At 37.7% G+C, this 18,342-nt stretch overlaps 2 protein-coding genes across 18 annotated transcripts in view; both read left to right on the top strand.

Annotated features, from left to right (window-relative positions):
* The window catches only part of ANKRD45 (ankyrin repeat domain 45), a 51,102-nt gene extending 46,304 nt beyond the window's left edge, over nucleotides 1–4,798 (top strand). For 5 of the 6 annotated variants that reach the window (XM_077901712.1, XM_077901717.1, XM_077901711.1 and 2 more), the window contains one exon: nucleotides 993–4,798. In XM_077901712.1, the coding sequence (XP_077757838.1) occupies nucleotides 993–1,024 (32 nt within the window). In that variant the 3' untranslated portion in view covers nucleotides 1,025–4,798. The remainder of the gene's footprint in view (nucleotides 1–992) is intronic. The other variant, XM_077901715.1, reaches the window with a different exon arrangement.
* A 2,607-nt stretch (nucleotides 4,799–7,405) lies between these two features.
* The window catches only part of SLC9C2 (solute carrier family 9 member C2 (putative)), a 107,341-nt gene continuing 96,404 nt past the window's right edge, over nucleotides 7,406–18,342 (top strand). For 9 of the 12 annotated variants that reach the window (XM_077901710.1, XM_077901709.1, XM_077901707.1 and 6 more), the window contains exons 1-4: nucleotides 7,409–7,548; nucleotides 8,616–8,811; nucleotides 10,447–10,547; nucleotides 12,209–12,337. In XM_077901710.1, the coding sequence (XP_077757836.1) occupies nucleotides 8,676–8,811; nucleotides 10,447–10,547; nucleotides 12,209–12,337 (366 nt within the window). In that variant the 5' untranslated portion in view covers nucleotides 7,409–7,548; nucleotides 8,616–8,675. Of the gene's footprint in view, nucleotides 7,651–8,615; nucleotides 8,812–10,446; nucleotides 10,548–12,203; nucleotides 12,338–18,342 lie in introns of those variants that run through there. The other 3 variants (XM_077901700.1, XM_077901701.1, XM_077901708.1) reach the window with 3 other exon arrangements.

The following is an 18,342-nucleotide window of genomic DNA, read 5'->3' as shown; positions in this document are numbered from 1 at the left end:
AGATATATGATTTGCAAATATTTTCTCCCATTCTGTGGATTATCTTTTCATTTCAATTGTGTTCTTTGAGACAAAAAAGACTTTAAGTTTGAAGTCCATTGTATCTATTTTTTTGTTGCTGTTGCTTATGCTTTCAGTCTCATATCTAAGAAACATTGCCTAATCTAAGGTTACCAAGACCTACTCTTATGTTTTCTTTGTAAGAGTTTTGTAGTTTTAGCTCTTTTCATTTAGCTCTATGGTCCATTTTGAGTTATGTTTTATATATGATGTGAACTCATTCTTTTGAATGTGGATATTGAGTTTGATCTTTATTTCCAGGGCAGAAGGTTGCCATTAAAGGCTTTGAGGTAGCAGAGAAGAAAGATTAAGTAGGGGTGAATAATATGGCTTTCCTTATAAAATGGATGAAGAAGAGCCTAGAGGGAGTGAGACTAGTGTAGTCCAAGAGTGAGATGCCTAAGACTTGAATTATTGATGGTTCAGTTTGGTTCCCACCATCTTCCCCTGTTCTACTACTACTGTTAGCCTGGCCCATCACCCCTCCCAGCTTCCCTTCTCATTTCTGAAGAAGAATCACCTCTCTCTTCAGGTCTCCTACATCCCCCCCTAAGCACCTCAGTATCTTATGCCTTCATATTATAGAAGTGTTAGATCTTGATTGAACCTCTGAATTGACCTCCTCATTTTACAATGAAGAAAAGTGAAGACCAGAGAGGTTAAGCAGTTTATTCAAAGTTATTCTATTCAATAGCAGAATTAGGAATAATAGTATCAATTATATGGGAAATGTGACCTCATACCTTTAAATATTAAAAAAAAAAGGTAGGGAAGAATTCTTGAATTGACATACCAACACCAAGGCTTAATTAATGACGGTTCAAGCTGGGACATACTCATTTATTTCATGCCAATTATTTTAAAAACTGGCTCCACTTTTATTTTATATTATAAACTAATTAAGTGTAATTTTAAAATCTGCTTCCTTTCAGGTCAAGTGAAAAGTGCCAAATCTGTAGCCTAAGCCATGGTCCGAAAAGAAATCAAGATCATACCTCCTACTGAACATATATTTTATAAAAGACCACACTTCCATCTAGTATTTATAAAAGCAAACTTATTCAATATGCCAATTGAAGTTAAGAAAATAGATGTGGGATTTTATAAAAAGGTTTAAATATGAAATTAAATCACCTTGCTTTTGTTTTACCCGATTCAGCATGGCTTAAGTCCAGGCACTGTGGCCATGCCTCTGCTCCAAGTGAAGTTCCGTATGAGTTCCACATGCTCTTTCCAGAGAGCTCTGGGGTACCAATCCCTCACCACAGCTCTTTGGGAGCTCTAACATCTGTATAGGGAATCCAACATTTTTCTGTGTCACTGAGGCATTCTATTAAATGGAGGAATTCTGTTTAAAAAAAAAAAAGACATATTAGCTATTTCCAGAGGAAAACTATGTTCTCCCTCTTTCAAAGGAAAGCTATAGGATGCCATTCTGGAGCAAGGAAATGTTAAGAGGGGTTTAGATTCACACTCCTCTTCTTGTGTAACAATTACTTTTTATGTCTAAATTAAAATGTACCTGTGAGGTGAGATTTAGTCTTTTAGTGAAAAATTTCTCATTTGTCTTTAATCTCTGCCTCCTCTTCTCTCTCTCTCTCTCTCTCTCTCCCTCTCCCTCCTCCCCTGCTCCCCCCCAACACTTAGATTTCCCCTATTCTATAGGTTTGGTAATATAGATATCTTAATAGGGCTCCATGCTATCTTTCCGTCTGTTCTGTTTTATACTTCTTAGGTTTTGAATATTATTGCTGACTTCCTATTAGCGATTTGGAATGTCTTTTTTTTCCTAGTTTACCTTTAAGCCTTCCATTACTGAACCTTCCATTACTCTGATTTTGTAAAAAAAAATTTTTTTATAGAAAGAACATGTTTTTAAAAACCCCCACATTTATTTGTTGTTCGTATGACTTTCTCTTTTGTCCTACCCTGAAAGCTAGTTTTTTTCACTATAGAGAAGAAGGAAAAGAAATAAACAATTCAGTAATTCCTTGTCAGTTGACACTTTCTCAGTCATGGTTTTGAGATTACATTGTTTTAAATTTGTGTCACAAATTTTTAAGTTTTGAGATCATTTTTATGTATGAGCAAATAGTTTCAGTTGCCTTAAGCAAAAGAATAGGGGAGTAGTTGTCACTGCCCTCTGGTAGACCCAGTGGTATTTACAGAGAAGCCCTACAGAGAAGGTCTGTCCGTGATTGCTCTGTTTTTTTCCTGCTGCGTGCTGCCAGAAGTCCATTACCTTTAAGCACTGTAGTAACTTGGGACAAGGCTAGTTGCCATTTTTACTGTTTCTGCTCTAACTTTACATTTTCTGAGCCTTGATCTTGAATATGACATGACGTCCCAGGTGTGTGGTCCTGGTAATTAGGAGACGATTCCTGAATCTCACTTAAAGGATTCCTAGAGAAGACTTAGACACTTGTGGAGATGCCTAGTACAAAATAAATCCCTCTCTCCTTTGTTTATCTGTCAGTCCTTATCTTCAAACTTCTTGAAACTTTTGATGTTTATAATATTGTTCTCTGGAAACTCCTTAATTGGCACCTTTATGTCATTATGGTTACTTTACTTTCTTAACAATCTCCTTTTCTAACTCCTTCACTAGCTTCTGCAGTCTGAATGTGCTAGTATCCCCCAAAAATTCATATGTTAAAACCTAATGTGATAATGTTAGGAGGTGGAGCCTTTGGGAGGTGATTAAAAAATGTTCATGAGGGTAAGGCCCTCATGAATGGGACTAGGCTCTCCTTATGAAAGAGAACTCCAGACAGTTACTTGCCCCTTGCACCATGTGAGGTTACAGAGAAAAGACAGCCATCTAGGAGGTGGGCTCTCACCAGACACTGAATCTTCTGGCACCACGTTCTTGGACTTCCCAGCCTCCAGAACTGTAAGAAGTAAATGTTGTTTATAAAGTGCCCAGCTGATGGTCTTTTGTTATAGCAGCCCAAACTAAGACACCAGCTCCTATTCTTCATCTTGCCTCCAGCAATGGAAACTACTCAAAAGTCAGTCCTATCTTACAATTTTATATATCAGTAATACCTCAATAAAGCTGAAAGAAAAGCACCAATTCTGACCTTTGGCAAAGCAGTCTCCATCCCATGGTCTTTTCTATCCCCAGCGTTAGGAAGCACTGATCCCTCCCTTTTTAGGGCAACCATAGTGCTAATAGCCACATAGACATTCTATTTAATTGTTCACATGTTTGTCTCCCTATGTGAATTGTGAGCTTTTTGAGGGTAAGGGATTTGTAATGTTTTTCTTCATACCTCAAGAGCCTATATGATAGTAAGTTAGTAAATAACAGTTGAATAAATTCTCTTTTGGCACTACTTTATTCATGGAGCTCACTGGTCTTCATTCATCTATAGAACTTATTCACCTTTCTAAAAACAACTCCTGAACCCTTCTCTCCATATCTTGCTCATGCCAGTGCTCCATTTAGCTCCCTCTCCTCCAGTAGACCAACTGCATGTACACGCAGCATCACAACTATATATCCAGTTTCCCCTGTAACCTTCTGTTTGCTGATCTTCACCTTAAATGCCACACTACTTTTTAGGCATGTGAACCTGGTGCTTACCAAGGGATTCCTGGGTCTCACTTCAAAGATTCCATTGATGTGAGATATAGTACTTATAATCTGTTGTTGCATTGATCTGTTGCTCCTATACATAGGAGGATTAAAATGCCCTTATGCTTTGAGTTTGAGCTATTACATAGGTAGCTGTAGGGTGTGTTCTGAACACCCACAAAGTAATTATTATTTCAGTTTTCATACTAGTAAATTAAATCATTTTATTTGGGAAGTGGTCAAGCAAAGGCTAAATTCAGTGCTGTGGTAAACTCTACACAGTGGTTCCTGAGACTTGTGTATTTTGATTGGAAGAATGTGAAAAAATGGAGAAGATTGATATGACATTATTAAGAAAACAGCTGCTATCTGCTCTTACTATTATTTAATAAAAGACATTTTGATATCAGAAAAGAAAGGAATGATTTCATTGTAAGGCTCTGCCCTTTAAATTGACTAAATTAAAAAAAAATAAATTGACTAAATTAAGCTTTATTATGGACTTTTATATTTCTCTCATTTTTCCATGTATGATGGAACTTTTGTCATGAATCACCACTGGTTTATGGTCTAGCCTTTGAGAACAACTATCTAGACTGAGATGAGGCAGCAGAATGCTATTTAGGTTAACATGATGCCCTAAGTTGTAAAGTGCTAACAATACACTCTGATATTTGATCTAATATGTGATACATTGTATTCTCCAAGTTGGCCACATTTCCTGTCCTACTGCTCTTACAATGTGATAATGACCTTCCTCATAGAGAAAGGTGCATCTCTGTTCTCTCTTGAATCTAGGCAGCCCTGTGATTATAGTTGAAGTAATACTATGTGATTTCCATAGATCATAAAAAGTGATGCAGTCTCCAGTTAGTTCTTTTGAGATGCTCAGTCTTGGAAACCAGTTTGTGTGGAGAGTCCCATATGGACAGAAACAGGCCCCCAACCTGAAGCCCTGTTTGAGCTCCAGCTCCAGCTAGCTCCAGCTAGCAGTCACCACCGACCTGCCAGCCATATGAGTGAACCATCTTGGAAGTGGATCCTCCAATCAAGCCACTGCAGCCAGTGCTCTATGGAGCAAAGACAAGCCTTCTGTGTTGAGTCCTGTCAAAATTGTAGATTTCAGCTAAATAAATAATTGTTGTTTTAACCTCCTAAGCTTTGTGTCTTTATGCAGCATTATATCATACAAATTTTAGACTCCAGTAGTGAGAAATTGACATAAAAAACCCTAAAATATGTGGTGTTGCCTTTTTGGGACTGGGTGATAGGCAGAAGCCCAAAGGGCCCAGATAATAGTGTTAGTGAAAGATGCAGAATCTTAAAAAAAAACCCTAGGAAGTTATTAGTGGGAGTTTGATAGGAAAAAGAGGAAAATATTAGAAGCTGGAAAAAAGGGGCCTTTGTTATGTGATGGTGGTAAGTTCCACCACACTGTTGTCTAAGTAATGAACTCAATCATCATGCTAAGGATGAAAAGGAACAGTTCAGTTTTCAAATGAAATTTTAAAGAAATATAGTATATCCAGTACTCAACTGGATTTGAAAATAAAATTGTTTCTCATGCCTAGCCTTTCTAGATGGCAAAAAAATCTCAAACTAAGAAATGAATTCTGAGAAATGATAAAATCTCAGCTGGGATTGTGAGGTTGTAAGACCTTAGAAGTATCTAAGGCAGTGGCTCCGGGAACTGCTCAGACTTGAGATAGGTTTTCTCAGTGCATCTAGGAAGATGACCTCTAGTTGCTCTAGGCAGTCATTGTCCTAGCTAAACCAAAATGCAAAGAGAGCAAATCTCTGTCAGTAAAAATATATATCAAGCTTAGGAACCATCTAATTAGCCCTATCCGAGTCCCATGCCCATCCCTGAACCAATCGTATAGGGGGAAGAGAAACTATGACTAACCAGCCTTGTCTCAGTCAGTTAATATAATCTATTAGAATATGGGGTTGGGGGAAATGCCCTGGGCAGCCTCTCAGCCCTCAGCTCCTAAAGATGTCATAGTTTACTCAGCTGGCTCTACTAAAAATGATGAAATACAGATTAATGCTTTTCTTTAGAGTTCTATGGGAAAGATTATAATGTAAAGATGTTCAATCATCTCTGTATTTTAGTTATGTTCCATCTCTAGCAGAACTATGTGTAATCTAGAGCCAACTGTGAATTTTGTCCAAGGTTTCTCAAGGTAACAAGGATTTTTCTAAAAGCCATGGAGAACCCGAATTTTGAAATATAAAGCTTCATGAGACTTACCGATAGGATCTAGGTGACTTAAGTGAGCCTGAGGGGATAGCAGGATAGGAACTAGGTAGAAGGCGGAAGGATGTTACTCAAAATGATATGAAGCAGTTGAGAGAATTCAAGGTGACCAGAGGTATAGATAACAAAGATGAAAATGGGAGAAAGGATAGTGAACTTGGTAACTAGGAGAGTTAAGTAAGGGCATGGGAAAGAGTAAGGAATTAGTCTCTCAAGAGATAGCTTGTGCAGGGTGCCTGGGTGGCTCAGTTGGTTAAGCATCTGCCTTCAACTCAGGTCATGATCCCAGGGTCCTGGGATTGAGCCCCATGTTGGCTGTCTGCTCAGTGGGGAGCCTGCTTCTCCTCCCTCTGCCTGCTGCTTCACCTGCTTGTGCTCTGTCAAATAAATAAAATCTTTAAAAAAAAGAGCCTGTGAATAAGACAGCTTTATTTTATTTTTTAAAAACATGATACCAGACAACAACAAAGTGTTGAAAGCAAATATTTTGAAGAATGGGGTATGGGTACCAATGGTGGTTGCTGCAATCAGGGCCAGACATAGAGCTATTGACTAAAACTCTAGTTTCAAGTAGGAATTGAGACTTTGATTTGTCAAAGATTCTTTGATATCTAGTGATGTAGAAGATTGATGATAGATTTAGTAATCTCACTGCTGTGGTGCTATCCTTGGTGCTCTGGGGAAGAGGATTAGACTAGTATGACATAAGAACGAGAGAGTAGAACTTCATTGTCACAAAATAACTTCCTTGAAAATAAACTATAAACTTCTTAACAATGTTCATTTGTTTAAATTTGTACTGTATGTTTTTAGTGATTAGATGTGAGGCAAAAATATATTAAGTTTGGGATCACAGAATTTGGGATACACTTGTACTCCAAAGAAGAATGAGTAATGTTGTTTCTTCAAAGTAAGGGCCCAAAGTGAGAAATTCCCATCAAAAAGGACAGATAGGGGATCCCTGGGTGGCGCAGCGGTTTGGCGCCTGCCTTTGGCCCAGGGCGCGATCCTGGAGACCCGGGATCGAATCCCACGTCGGGCTCCCGGTGCATGGAGCCTGCTTCTCCCTCTGCCTGTGTCTCTGCCTCTCTCTCTCTCTCTCTCTCTGTGACTATCATAAATAAATAAAAATTGAAAAAAAAAATATTAAAAAAAAAAAAAAAAAAAAGGACAGATAGGTAGAAAAAGAGAAAATGAGGAGAAATGAAAAAGTCAGATGGGAGACCAGGCAGTGTTGAAGAGGCTTAGGGTTGGAGAATGAAAGAGTATATATTTAAAAAAGAAAAAAATAGGAGGAACGTCTGTCTACATGGTGAGTGACCATTTCAGCTATTATGTCAGGGAGAGAAAATCAGTTAAAACAGTTGTGGGTTGAGCATTCAGAACTGCAAACTTCCCTGAACTGGATCACTTAGCTGCTTCTGGATTGGAGGGGGAGATGAATGTAGCCAATCAGAATGAAAGTAAGTTGGCAAGCAACCAATGGGAATTAGGAATGGAAATAGCTTTGGGTGAGATATCAGTTGGCAGTACTGTCTCTGGCAAACAGGCACAGAGCTGAGCATTGCTCTTTGTGATTTTCAAGGGCCTTCATCTTGATTTCAACTCTGAACCGGCTTAGCCTTGGAAGACGGTATCTCTGGTCTTGGTAATTTAGAGAAAAATTGGATTTGAGAGTGATGCTGTAATGGCAGGTGGGGATAGCAAGATGTAAGGATGCCAAAGACCTGAAGGGCTACTTGAGGGACAGGTGAAGTGGCTTGAAGATGTAGCAATTGAATCTCATTTCTGGCCCATTTCTGCTTTACTCCCAAATCATTATGGCTTGTAGACCAAACAAGTGCAAAATGAAGACCTAAAGATTAATTTTAAATATTATTGGGGATACCTCAGGAACTAATAGGGATTTTTAGATTAAGGTTAACTGCAAGGAAAAATAAAACAGAATGAGTCGTCAGGACCACTACATAGATTTGTGCATGCTGTGTTCTGCATAAGGGCACCAGCTGTGGGTAGGTACTGGGACTGAAATCCAACCTATTACTCATGGGCCAAGCCATGTGCCCTGTCATCAGGAAGGGGGACTTTTTCTAATTCACTTGAAAGTATGATAAAACCTCAACTTTAGTCTTTTCCTTTGCTTTTAGGTTATTGATCCTCTTTCCCCAACCTGACCTTATCTGGTGTGACTCCACTTTGACCTCATTTCCCTTTCCCATTTTGGATTTGGAGGGGCCCAAGAGAGGGAAAAGAGGACATGGGATTGAAGTAGTAAAGGGGAATTCCAGAATGATTTGTACCCATGGAGGAAGAGGTCCCCCTCAAAAAGTTCAGTTGATCAAATGTTATGGAGGGTCTCTGGGCCACATACTGTGTGCACAGCCTTAAGGAAAAATAATATTCAGCCCTGGCCCTTGAGAAACTCACTGTCTGATGAGGAATGCACATACATCACTAGATCATACAATGATTATGTGCAGAAATCAATGCAGTCGCTCCCTCGTGTATACGTAGAAATAGGAGGAAACACTAACACTGCTGTTGGTGTTCCTATAAAATGCTCTTGGAGAAGAGGTAGAACAGAAGGTATCAATGTGTGCCTGTGGCAAGAAGAGGCGTGCTCAGACCTGAGTGTGGTACAACCTTAGGTAGAAAGAAAGTGGATGCACTGGGACCCGGCAAATCTCATTTTCTTCTTTTTGCGCATTATAACAGGTAAGTCTGTGGTGGTGGTGGAGTAACTCACGAACTCATCACATTAGGACTGATGAAGCAATGTCGAATACAAACTCTTCCTTCTGGGTACACAAAGAAGGTCACAAACCTGAATTACTCTGTGGAAGTTCAGCTAGCTACACAGTTGTAAATGGGCATTTCATAATGCTTGTGTGTTCCACTATTATTTTGGGAGGTAAGTGGTTGTTTCTAAATTTCATCTTTTCTCTGTCCTCTGAACCTTTCTCGGTGCAGAAAGTGATCACAACTTCACCATAAGAAGTCCCATGTAACTAAGATGTGAGCGAATGCTGGCGGTGTAGCTTCATTTAATGATCAGTAGCATCTCTACTACATGCTTTCCTTTGGTGTCATTTGCTGAGCACGGCAGAGTGGTAGGCAGAAGGAGAATCAGACAGTCCCCAACCTCAAGGAGGGCTCTCACTGGGGAGACAGGCAAATAATAATTACAATGCAATGTGGTTAGTTTAACTGTAAGGTTGTGGTCCAGAGTCTCTGGTAATGGGGAGGCAAGCCTCATGCTGCCCGCTTGCCGGGCTTAACCTAACCAACGTATATCTGGGATGAGGAGAGGGCAACTGGGGCAAATGGGGCCCAAACATTTGTGTAGTTGGTGTCATTAGTTGTGTCCATTTTATTATGGCTTTAGATGTGATTTTACTTCAGGGAAAGTGCTACCCACTCCACCCCCTAGTGGAGAAATAGAGACTTCACAAGTAAGGGCCTTGTAAATGATAATTAAGAATTCAATAGGTATGGTGAATGATATTCATGTACATGAGACACCAGATTAAAAAACACAGGTACTTTATATCACAATTCAATGCTTGAGATTAGGGAAAGGTTTCTAGTCCTCTTTAAGAAATTTTTATTTGAGAAAAAATGGTCAGCTGCTTTAAAATCCTTCCTGGAATTGGGAAGACTATAATGAAACAATGAAGCAAACACTCTTAAAAAACGTCTTCAATTGTACTTACTAAAGGGAGCAAAATCACCTTCTATCGGCTGATCTTTAAAACACACACTAATGACACTGGTCCCTTGTGGTAGCAGGAGGTGCTGGTGACCATGAATTTCATCAGCTCTAGATCCTTGATGATTACATAGAGATAAGTGCTCCAGCAGGAAAGGGCATTGCAGAAATAGTTCAAGAAATATTTCTTTAGCCTTACACAAAAGAAGTATTCAATATATATCTGCTGATTTAGCTGGAAGACAGGAAATGCAGAATCTGAGATGCCAATGAATCTTGCCCTAGGCATACATTACCTTAATTGGATTATGTCCATATATTGCTTCAGGAGGGAATGAACTGAATAATGTTGGACAGAGGGGAGAGTGGCAAGGAAAGACAATGCACGTAGGCAGAAAATAACACGTCTGCTGTTAACTTGTCTGGTGAAGGCAGTTTTCCCTATAGTTAGAACTCAGTTAAAAATATTTCTGGCTTTTAGGAAAACTATAGAATATATGTTGCTGTAGTTTAGGATAAGTGGTTACTAATAAAAAGTGTACTATGTAGGTATGAAGTTTGGCTTTTTAATTTCTCATCAGACCCACAGGTAAGACACTTGTACAGTGATCATAATGTGCCAGTCATTGGGCAAATGGGAGATTGTTGGAACTTCAGCAGTTTTCAAGTTCACCTGTAAGAGATACTTCATGATGTGTGTCTTAAGAGACAGTATTTCTAATAGCTGCTAATTATTCATACTGATATGACACTCAGAAAGTTCAAATTGAGAAAGGTTGTTAAATTGTTTTGAAACTATACATCCTGTCTAAATAATACATACATGTGTTCCCTCAGGATTTTTGAAGACCCTTTTAAAGAATTCTGAAGTCACTGTTTTGATGATTCTTTCTCTGTTAGGATTTGTGATAGGACAACTGGCTCACAATTCTATTGAGGTAATGTATGTACAATAAATTAGTAAATTAGTAAAATGTGAACAGCTACTGAAAAAATTCATCTGGTATTATACATTTTGAAAATGAAAAAATATATTTTTTAAATATTTGGAAGTAAGGGAAATTTGATTGCATTCTTGGGTTCTTCATCCTCTGCCTTGGGAGCCTTGTTCTTATTTCCTTCCCCTGTCCATATATAGGCTTCATCTGTGCTACTGTCTGCAACACCTGTGGAGACTCTCACTCTCATTATCAAAGGCGCTATAATTGTCATAAGGAAGCTCAATTGTTCTTTCCTAACTGCCAGATTCAATGCAAAACGCATCATAAAATACATAATATAGATACAAGAAAAATTTTTATTACTCGATTTCAAATGCACAACAGTGTGATCAATAACAATTTGTCTCCACTCATTCTTTTATTTTTTTAAAAAATGCAGATTATGCTTGTATCTGTCTATGATTTTAAAAGCCTCTTGCTACTCTTCTGAAAACACCTGCATTACTACCAACATCTTTTGAGTGTTTACTATGCACCAGGCCTTCTTTAAAGTGTTTTGTATTTATTAGTTTATTAACTTCTTAATTATTTTTTCCTGTGAAATATGGAGCTTTTTAGTTTTAAAAATGCGTTTTATTTGAGTAGAGTTGACACACCATGTTACATTAGTTTCAGGTGTACAACATAGTGATTCAACTTCTCTATATGTTATGCTGTGCTCAACTTAGTATTAATTCTTGAGTTAATTCATTCACCTTCACAGGAACCCAGCAGAGGTAGGTATTCTATCCTATTTTATGGATGAGGACACTGAGGCACAGGGGGGTTATATAATGAAGATTAAACTATTAGTTGAGTGTACACATTTTAGTGTACAACCTTCATGATTTATGTCTTATATATACAACATGTGCTATTATCTGTGTGTTATTTTTCTCTTCTTGACTCACTGGAGGCCTTTATTATTTTTTCTAAAGATTTATTTATTTATTTAAAGATTTATTTATTTATTTATTTGAGAGAAAGAGAGAGTGCAGAAGGTGGGAGGGGGAGACATTCTTCAAGCAGACTCCCCACTGAGCAGGGAGCCCAATCCAGGGCTTAATCCCACTACCTGGTGAGATCCCAACTGCAGCCAAAACCAAGAGTCAGATGCTCAACTGACTGAGCCACCTGGGGTACCCCAACTCACTGAAGGACTTCAAAATCCTAGGCAAATGTTTCTGAAATCACAAGTACCTGTGCAAGTTTCTCTTTTCTGTTTTAATGCAAATTAGAATAAATATCTAACAGTCAAACAAAAAATACTTATCCGTGAACACACTTTTAAGTCCTGTCAGGGTTCACCAGTGGCAGGGGTATCACTTTTGAAAACACTGATTACAATACTTACCACAAACAATGTGTAGCTCAAACTCACACAATCCTTTGGTGAATACAGGATTGTACATATAACTCATCTGGACAGTTGAGTCAAGAAATCAATACCCTCAGGACTGGCCTTGTAGATAATCTCTCATTAGTTGCAGATTGGAATATACTAAAATGTATTGATTGATATAACATCAATTTCTGATACCTTGAGAGTTACCTAATTCTAATTTCTGATACCTTAGAATGGCAGTGAACTAATTTATTATTTGTCTTTGTTAGTTTAGGTGCACAAAATTGTCTACCCTCTTCTGAAAACACCAAGTTATTCACTTTATTGTTATTTTTCACCTATGATTATATTTATGGCTGCTTTGGATGTGGACTTTTGTATACTCAAGAATGTGTTTTGGCAGGTAAGAACACATTTAAGAAAATTATGGTCAATCTTGATTATTTATGTTAGCAGAAAATGTTTGTCTATAAAGAAGATTGATAATTCACAAATGGTTCTGTGGAACCATTAATTAAAAGGGAATTGATGGGGAGAGAGAAGGAATAAATATTTGCTGAGTGACCACTGTGATTAGGCGCTGTGTAAATATCTCCATTTTATATACAAACAAATTGCAGTTCAGAGGTCACAAACAAGGCTGATAAATGGGAGAAACTGGATTCTAACCCCACATCTGACTTCATCTCAACTATATCTAGATTTGCCCATTGTCACTGCTAAGGTTGTTTTATTTGTGGCTTCTCTCTTTTTTTCTTAATCATGTTTGCCAGATGATTTTTTTTTTCTTTCAGAAAACATTTTATTTTCTTTAGTTTTATTCTGTGCTTTTTCCTTACATCTTGAGTTAGGTATTAGTTGATTGATTTTTAGCTTTATTTTTTTGTATTTTGTACATTTAAGGTTTAAAATTTTTTTTGTAAGTACTCTTTTAGCTTCACCCATGTTTTGATTTTAGTACTTTTTGTTTTTGTTTTTTTCTTAGAGAGAGGGTGCAGGGGAGGGCCAGAGAAAGAATCTTAAGCAGGCTCCTATGCCCAGCACAGAGTCACAAGGGGCTCAATCTCCCAACCCTGAGATCATGACCTGAGCCTAAATCAAGAGTCAGACACTTAACCAACTGAGCCATCTAGGCCTCCCATGATTTTTAGTGTTTTCATTATCATCCCGAACCTACCTAAAATTTTTACTATACTTTTTTCTTTGACCCATTATTTTTTCCCCATGTGTGGAAGAATTTTATTTGTTTTATTTATTTATTTATTATTGGAATATAGTTGACACACAATATTATATTAATTTCAGGTGTATATCCTAGTGATTACAATTATATACATATGAAATGCCCACCATCATGAATGTAGTCACCATCTGTCATCATAAAAACTTATTACAATATTAATGACCATATTCCCTATGCTGTACTTTTATTCTTGTGGCTTATTTACCTTATACCTGAAAGTTTGTACCTCTTAGGCCACTTTTATTATTTTGTCCATCCTCCATTTCTTTTCCCTCTGGCAACCATTAGTTTGTTTTCTGTATTTCTGAGTCTGTTTCTGTTTTATGTTTATTTATTTTGTTTTTTTTTTAGATGCACTGTAAATGAAGTCATATGGTATTTGTCTTTTTCTCCTTTTTATAGTTATATATTTTTATTTTTTAAAATTTTATTTAAATTCAATTAACATATAATGTATTATTGGTTTCAGAGCTAGAGGTCAGTGATTCATCAGTTGCATATAACACCCAGTGCTCATTACATCACATGTCTTCCTTAATGCCCGGTCACCCAGTTACCCCTCCCTCCACCAGCAACCCTCAGTTTGTTTCCTATGATTAAGAGTCTCTTATGGTTTGTTGGCCTCTCTAATTTTGTCTTGTTTTATTTTTTCCTCTCTTCCCCTATGATCCTCTGTTTTGTTTCTTAAATTCCATTTATGGGTGAAATCATATGATAATTGTCTTTCTCTGATTGACTTGTTTTGCTTAGCATAATATCCTCTAGTTCCATCCACATCATTGCAAACGTCCTTTTTTGATGGCTGAGTAATATTCCATTATACTATATAGGCCGCATATTCTTTATCCATCTGTTGATGGGCATCTGGGCTCTTTCCATAGTTCAGCTATGGGGACTGCTGCTATAAACACTGGGATGCAGGTGCCCCTTAGGATGACTACATTTGTACCTTTGGGGTAAATACTCAGTAGTGCAATTGCTGGGTCATAGAGTAGTTCTATTTTCAACTTTTTGAGGAGCCTCCATATTGTTTTCCAGAGTGGCTGCACCAGCTTGAATTCCCACCAACAGTGTAAGAGGGTCCCCTTTCTCTGCATCCTTGACAACATCTGTTGTTTCCTGACTTGATAACTTTAGCCATTCTGAGTGGTGTGAAGTATTATCTCATTGTGCTTTTGATTTGTATTTCCCTGAAGCCAAGTGATGTTGAACATTTTTTCATGTGTCTGTTGGCCATTTGCATGTCTTCTTTAGAGAAATATCTGTTCATGTTTTCTGCCCATTTCTTGATTGGATTATTTGTTCTTTGGATGTTGAGTTTGATAAGTTCTTTATAGATTTTGGATACTAGCCCTTTATCTGCTATGTCATTTGCAACTATCTTCTCCTGTTCTGTCTTTTAGTTGTCTTTTGGTTCTGTTGACTGTTTCCTTTGGTGTGCAAAGGCTTTTTATCTTGATGAAGTTCCAATTGTTCATTTTTGCTTTTGTTTCTCTTGCCTTTGGAAACATGTCTAGCGAGAAGTTGCTGTGGCTGAGGTCAAAGTGGTTGCTACCTGTGCTCTCCTCTAGGATTTTGGATTCCTGTCTCATATTTAGGTCTTTCATCCATTTTGAGTCTATTTTTGTATATGGTGTGAGGAAATGGTCCATTTTAATTCTTTGCTTTGGTTGTCCAATTTTCCCAGCACCATTTGTTAAAGAGACTTTTTTTTTCCATTGGATACTCTTTCCTGCTTTGTTGAAGATTAGTTGACCATGGAGTTGAGGGTCCATTTCTGAGTTCTCTATTTTGTTCCATTGTGGAATATATCTATGTGGTTTTCCATTTCATTGTGTTTTCCTCAACTTTTTTCATGAGTATTCTATAGTTTTCTGAGTACAGATCTTTTGCCTCCTTGGTTAGGTTCATTCCTAGGTATCTTATGGTTTTGTGTGCAATTATAAATGGGATTGACTCCTTAATTTCTCTTTCTTTCTTTTTTTTAAAGATTTTATTTATTCATTCATGAGAGACACAGAAAAAGAGAGAGGCAGAGACATAGGCAGAGGGAGAAGCAGGCTCCATGCAGGGAGCCTAATTGGGATGTGATCCTGGGACTCTAGGATCGCACCCCGGGCCGAAGGCAGGCCCTAAACTGATGAGCCACCCAGGGATCCCCAATTTCTCTTTCTTTTGTCTCATTATTAGTGTATAGAAATGCAACTGATTTCTGTGCATTGATTTTATATCCTGCACTTTGCTGAACTCCTGCATGAGTTCTAGCAATTTTAGTTTTTTTCATATAAAGTATTATGCCATCTGCAAAGAGTGAGAGGTTGACTTCTTCTTTGCTGATTTGGATGCCTTTTATTTCTTTTTGTTGTCTGATTGCTGAGGGTAGGGCTTCTAGTACTCTGTGGAACAGCAGTGGTGATAGTGGACATCCCTGCCTATTCCTGACCTTGGAGGGGAAGACTTCAGTTTGATAATGATAATTGCTTGGGCTTTTCATAGATGGCTTTTATGATATTAAGGTATGTTCACTCTATCCTTACACTTTGAAGAGCTTTGAAGAGTTTTAATAAAAAAAGGATGTTGTACTTTGTTAAATGCTTTTTCTGCATCTATTGGTAGCATCATGTGGTTCTTATCTTTTCTTTTATTAATGCAGATGTTGAACCACCCTTGCAGCCCCAGAATAAATCCCACTTGGTTGTGGTGAATAGTCCTTCTAATGTACTGTTGGATCCTATTGGGTGGTATTTTGGTGAGAAATTTTTTAAAAAGATTTTATTTATTCATGAGAGACACTCAGAGAGAGGCAGAGACATAGGCAGAGAAAGAAACAGACTCCCTGTGGGGAGCCTGGTGTGGGACTCAATCCCAGGACCCCAGGATCACCACCTGAGCCAAAGGCAGACACTCAACCACTGAGCCACCCAGGCACCCCTTCGGTGAGAATTTTTGCATCCATATTGATCATGGATATTGGTCTGTAATTCTCCTTTTTGGTGGGGTCTTTGTCTGGTTTTGGGATCAAGGTAATGCTGACCTCATAGAGCATGCTTGTAAGTTTTCCTTCCATTTCAATTTTTGAACAGCTTCCGAAGAATAGGTATTAATTCTTCTTCTTCTCCTCCTCCTCCTCCTCCTCCTCCTTCTTCTTTTTTTTGAGGTATTAATTCTTCTTTAAATCTTTGGTAGAATTCCCCTGGGAAGCCATCTGGCCCTGCACTCTTGTTTGTTGGGAGTTTTTTTATTACTACTTCAGTTTCCTTGCTGATTATTGGTCTGTTCAGATTTTTTACTTCTTCCTGATTCAGTTTTGGTAGTTTATATATCTCTAGGAATGCATCCATTTCTTCCAGATTGCCTAATTTGTTAGTATATAGTTGCTCATAATATGCTCTTATAATTATTTGTATTTCTTCAGTGTTGGTTGTGATCTCTCCTCTTTTATTCATGATTTTATTTCTTTGGGTCCTTTATCTTTTCTTTTTTAAAAGTCTGGCCAGGGGTTTATCAATCTTATTAATTCATTTAAAGAACCAGCTCTTAGTTTCATTTATTTGTTCTACTGTTCTTCTGGCTTCTATTTCATTGATTTCTGCTCTAATTTTTATTATTTCTCTTCTGCTTTATTTGCTGTTCTTTCTCCAGCTACTTTAGGTGTAAGGTTAGAACTTTGAAAACTTTTGTGAGCTTTTGAGAACTTTTGTGTTTCTTGAGAAAGGCTTGTATTGCTATATACTTCCCTCTTAAGACCACTGCATCCCAAAAATTTTGAAGAGTTGTGCCTTCATTTTCATTTGTTTCAGTGAATTTTTTTAATTCTTTAATTTTCTGGTTGACTCATTCATTCTTTGGTAGGATGCTCTTTAGCCTCCATTATTTGAGTTCTTTCCGAATTTCCCCTTGTGATTGAGTTCCAGTTTCAAAGCATTGTGGTCCAAAAATATGCGGAAATAATCCTAGTTTTTTGGTATCAGTTGAGACCTGATTTGTGACCCAGTATGTGATCTATTCTGGAGAATGTTCCATGTGCACTCAAGAAGAATGTGTATTCTATTGCTTTAGGATGGAATGTTCTGAATATATCTGTTGAGTCCATCTGGTCCAGGGTGTCATTCAAAGCCCTTGTTTCATTGTTGATCCTTCTGTATGATTCAAAGGTATGACAAATGGTTCTTTACTCCCTCACTTTTAATTTGGAGGTGTCTTTTGGTCTAAAATGAGTCTCTTGCAGACAACATATCAATGGTCTTGCTTTTTTTATCCAGTCTGATACCCTGTGTTTTTTGATTGGGGCATTAAGCCCGTTTACATTCAGAATAACTATTGAACAATATGAATTTAGTCCCATTGTATTACCTGTAAAGTTAGTGTTTCTGTATATTGTCTCTTTTCCTTTCTGGTCTATTTTACTTTGGGGTTCTCTCTTTGCTTAAAGGATCTCTTTTTAATATTTCTTGTAGGGCTGGCTGGGTGATCACAAATTCTTTATTTTGTTTGTCCTGGAAGCTTTTTATCTCTCCTTCTATTTTGAATGACATCATAGATGGATAAAGTATTCTTGGCTGCATACTTTTGTCATTTAGCATCTGGATACATTATGCCAGTCCTTTCTGGCCTGCCAGAACTCTGTGGATAGATCTGCTGCTAGTCTAATGTTTCTACCCTTGTAGGTTACAGACTTCTTGTCCCAAGCTGCTTTCAGGATTTTCTCTTTGTCTCGGAGATTTGAAAGTTTTACTATTCTATGTTGACCTATTTTTATTGATTTTGAGGGGGCGGGGGTTGCTCTCTGTGCCTCCTCCTGGACTTGAATGCCTGTTTTCTTCCCCATATTAGGAAAATTCTCTGCTATAATTTGCTCCAATATAACTTCTGCTTTTCTCTCTCCTTCCTCTTCTTCTGGGATCCCAATTATTCTAATATTGTTTTGCTTTATGGTATCAATTATCTCTTGAATTCTCTCCTCATGATCCAGTGGTTGTTTACTCTCTTTTTCTCAGCTTCTTAATTCTCCATCATTTTGTTTTCTGTATCACAAATCTCTTTCTGCCTCATTTATTTTAGCAGTTAGAGCCTCCATTTTTGATTGCATCTCATTAATAGCCTTTTTTATTTTGACTTGATTAGATTTTAGTTTTTTTATTTCTCCAGAAAGGGGTTCTCTGGTG

This window comes from Canis aureus, chromosome 6 (assembly GCF_053574225.1).
Source record: "Canis aureus isolate CA01 chromosome 6, VMU_Caureus_v.1.0, whole genome shotgun sequence".
NCBI classification, from domain to species: domain Eukaryota; kingdom Metazoa; phylum Chordata; class Mammalia; order Carnivora; family Canidae; genus Canis; species Canis aureus.
The sequence above is the reverse complement of the archived record's forward strand: the minus strand, read 5'-3'. Positions and strand labels throughout refer to the sequence as shown.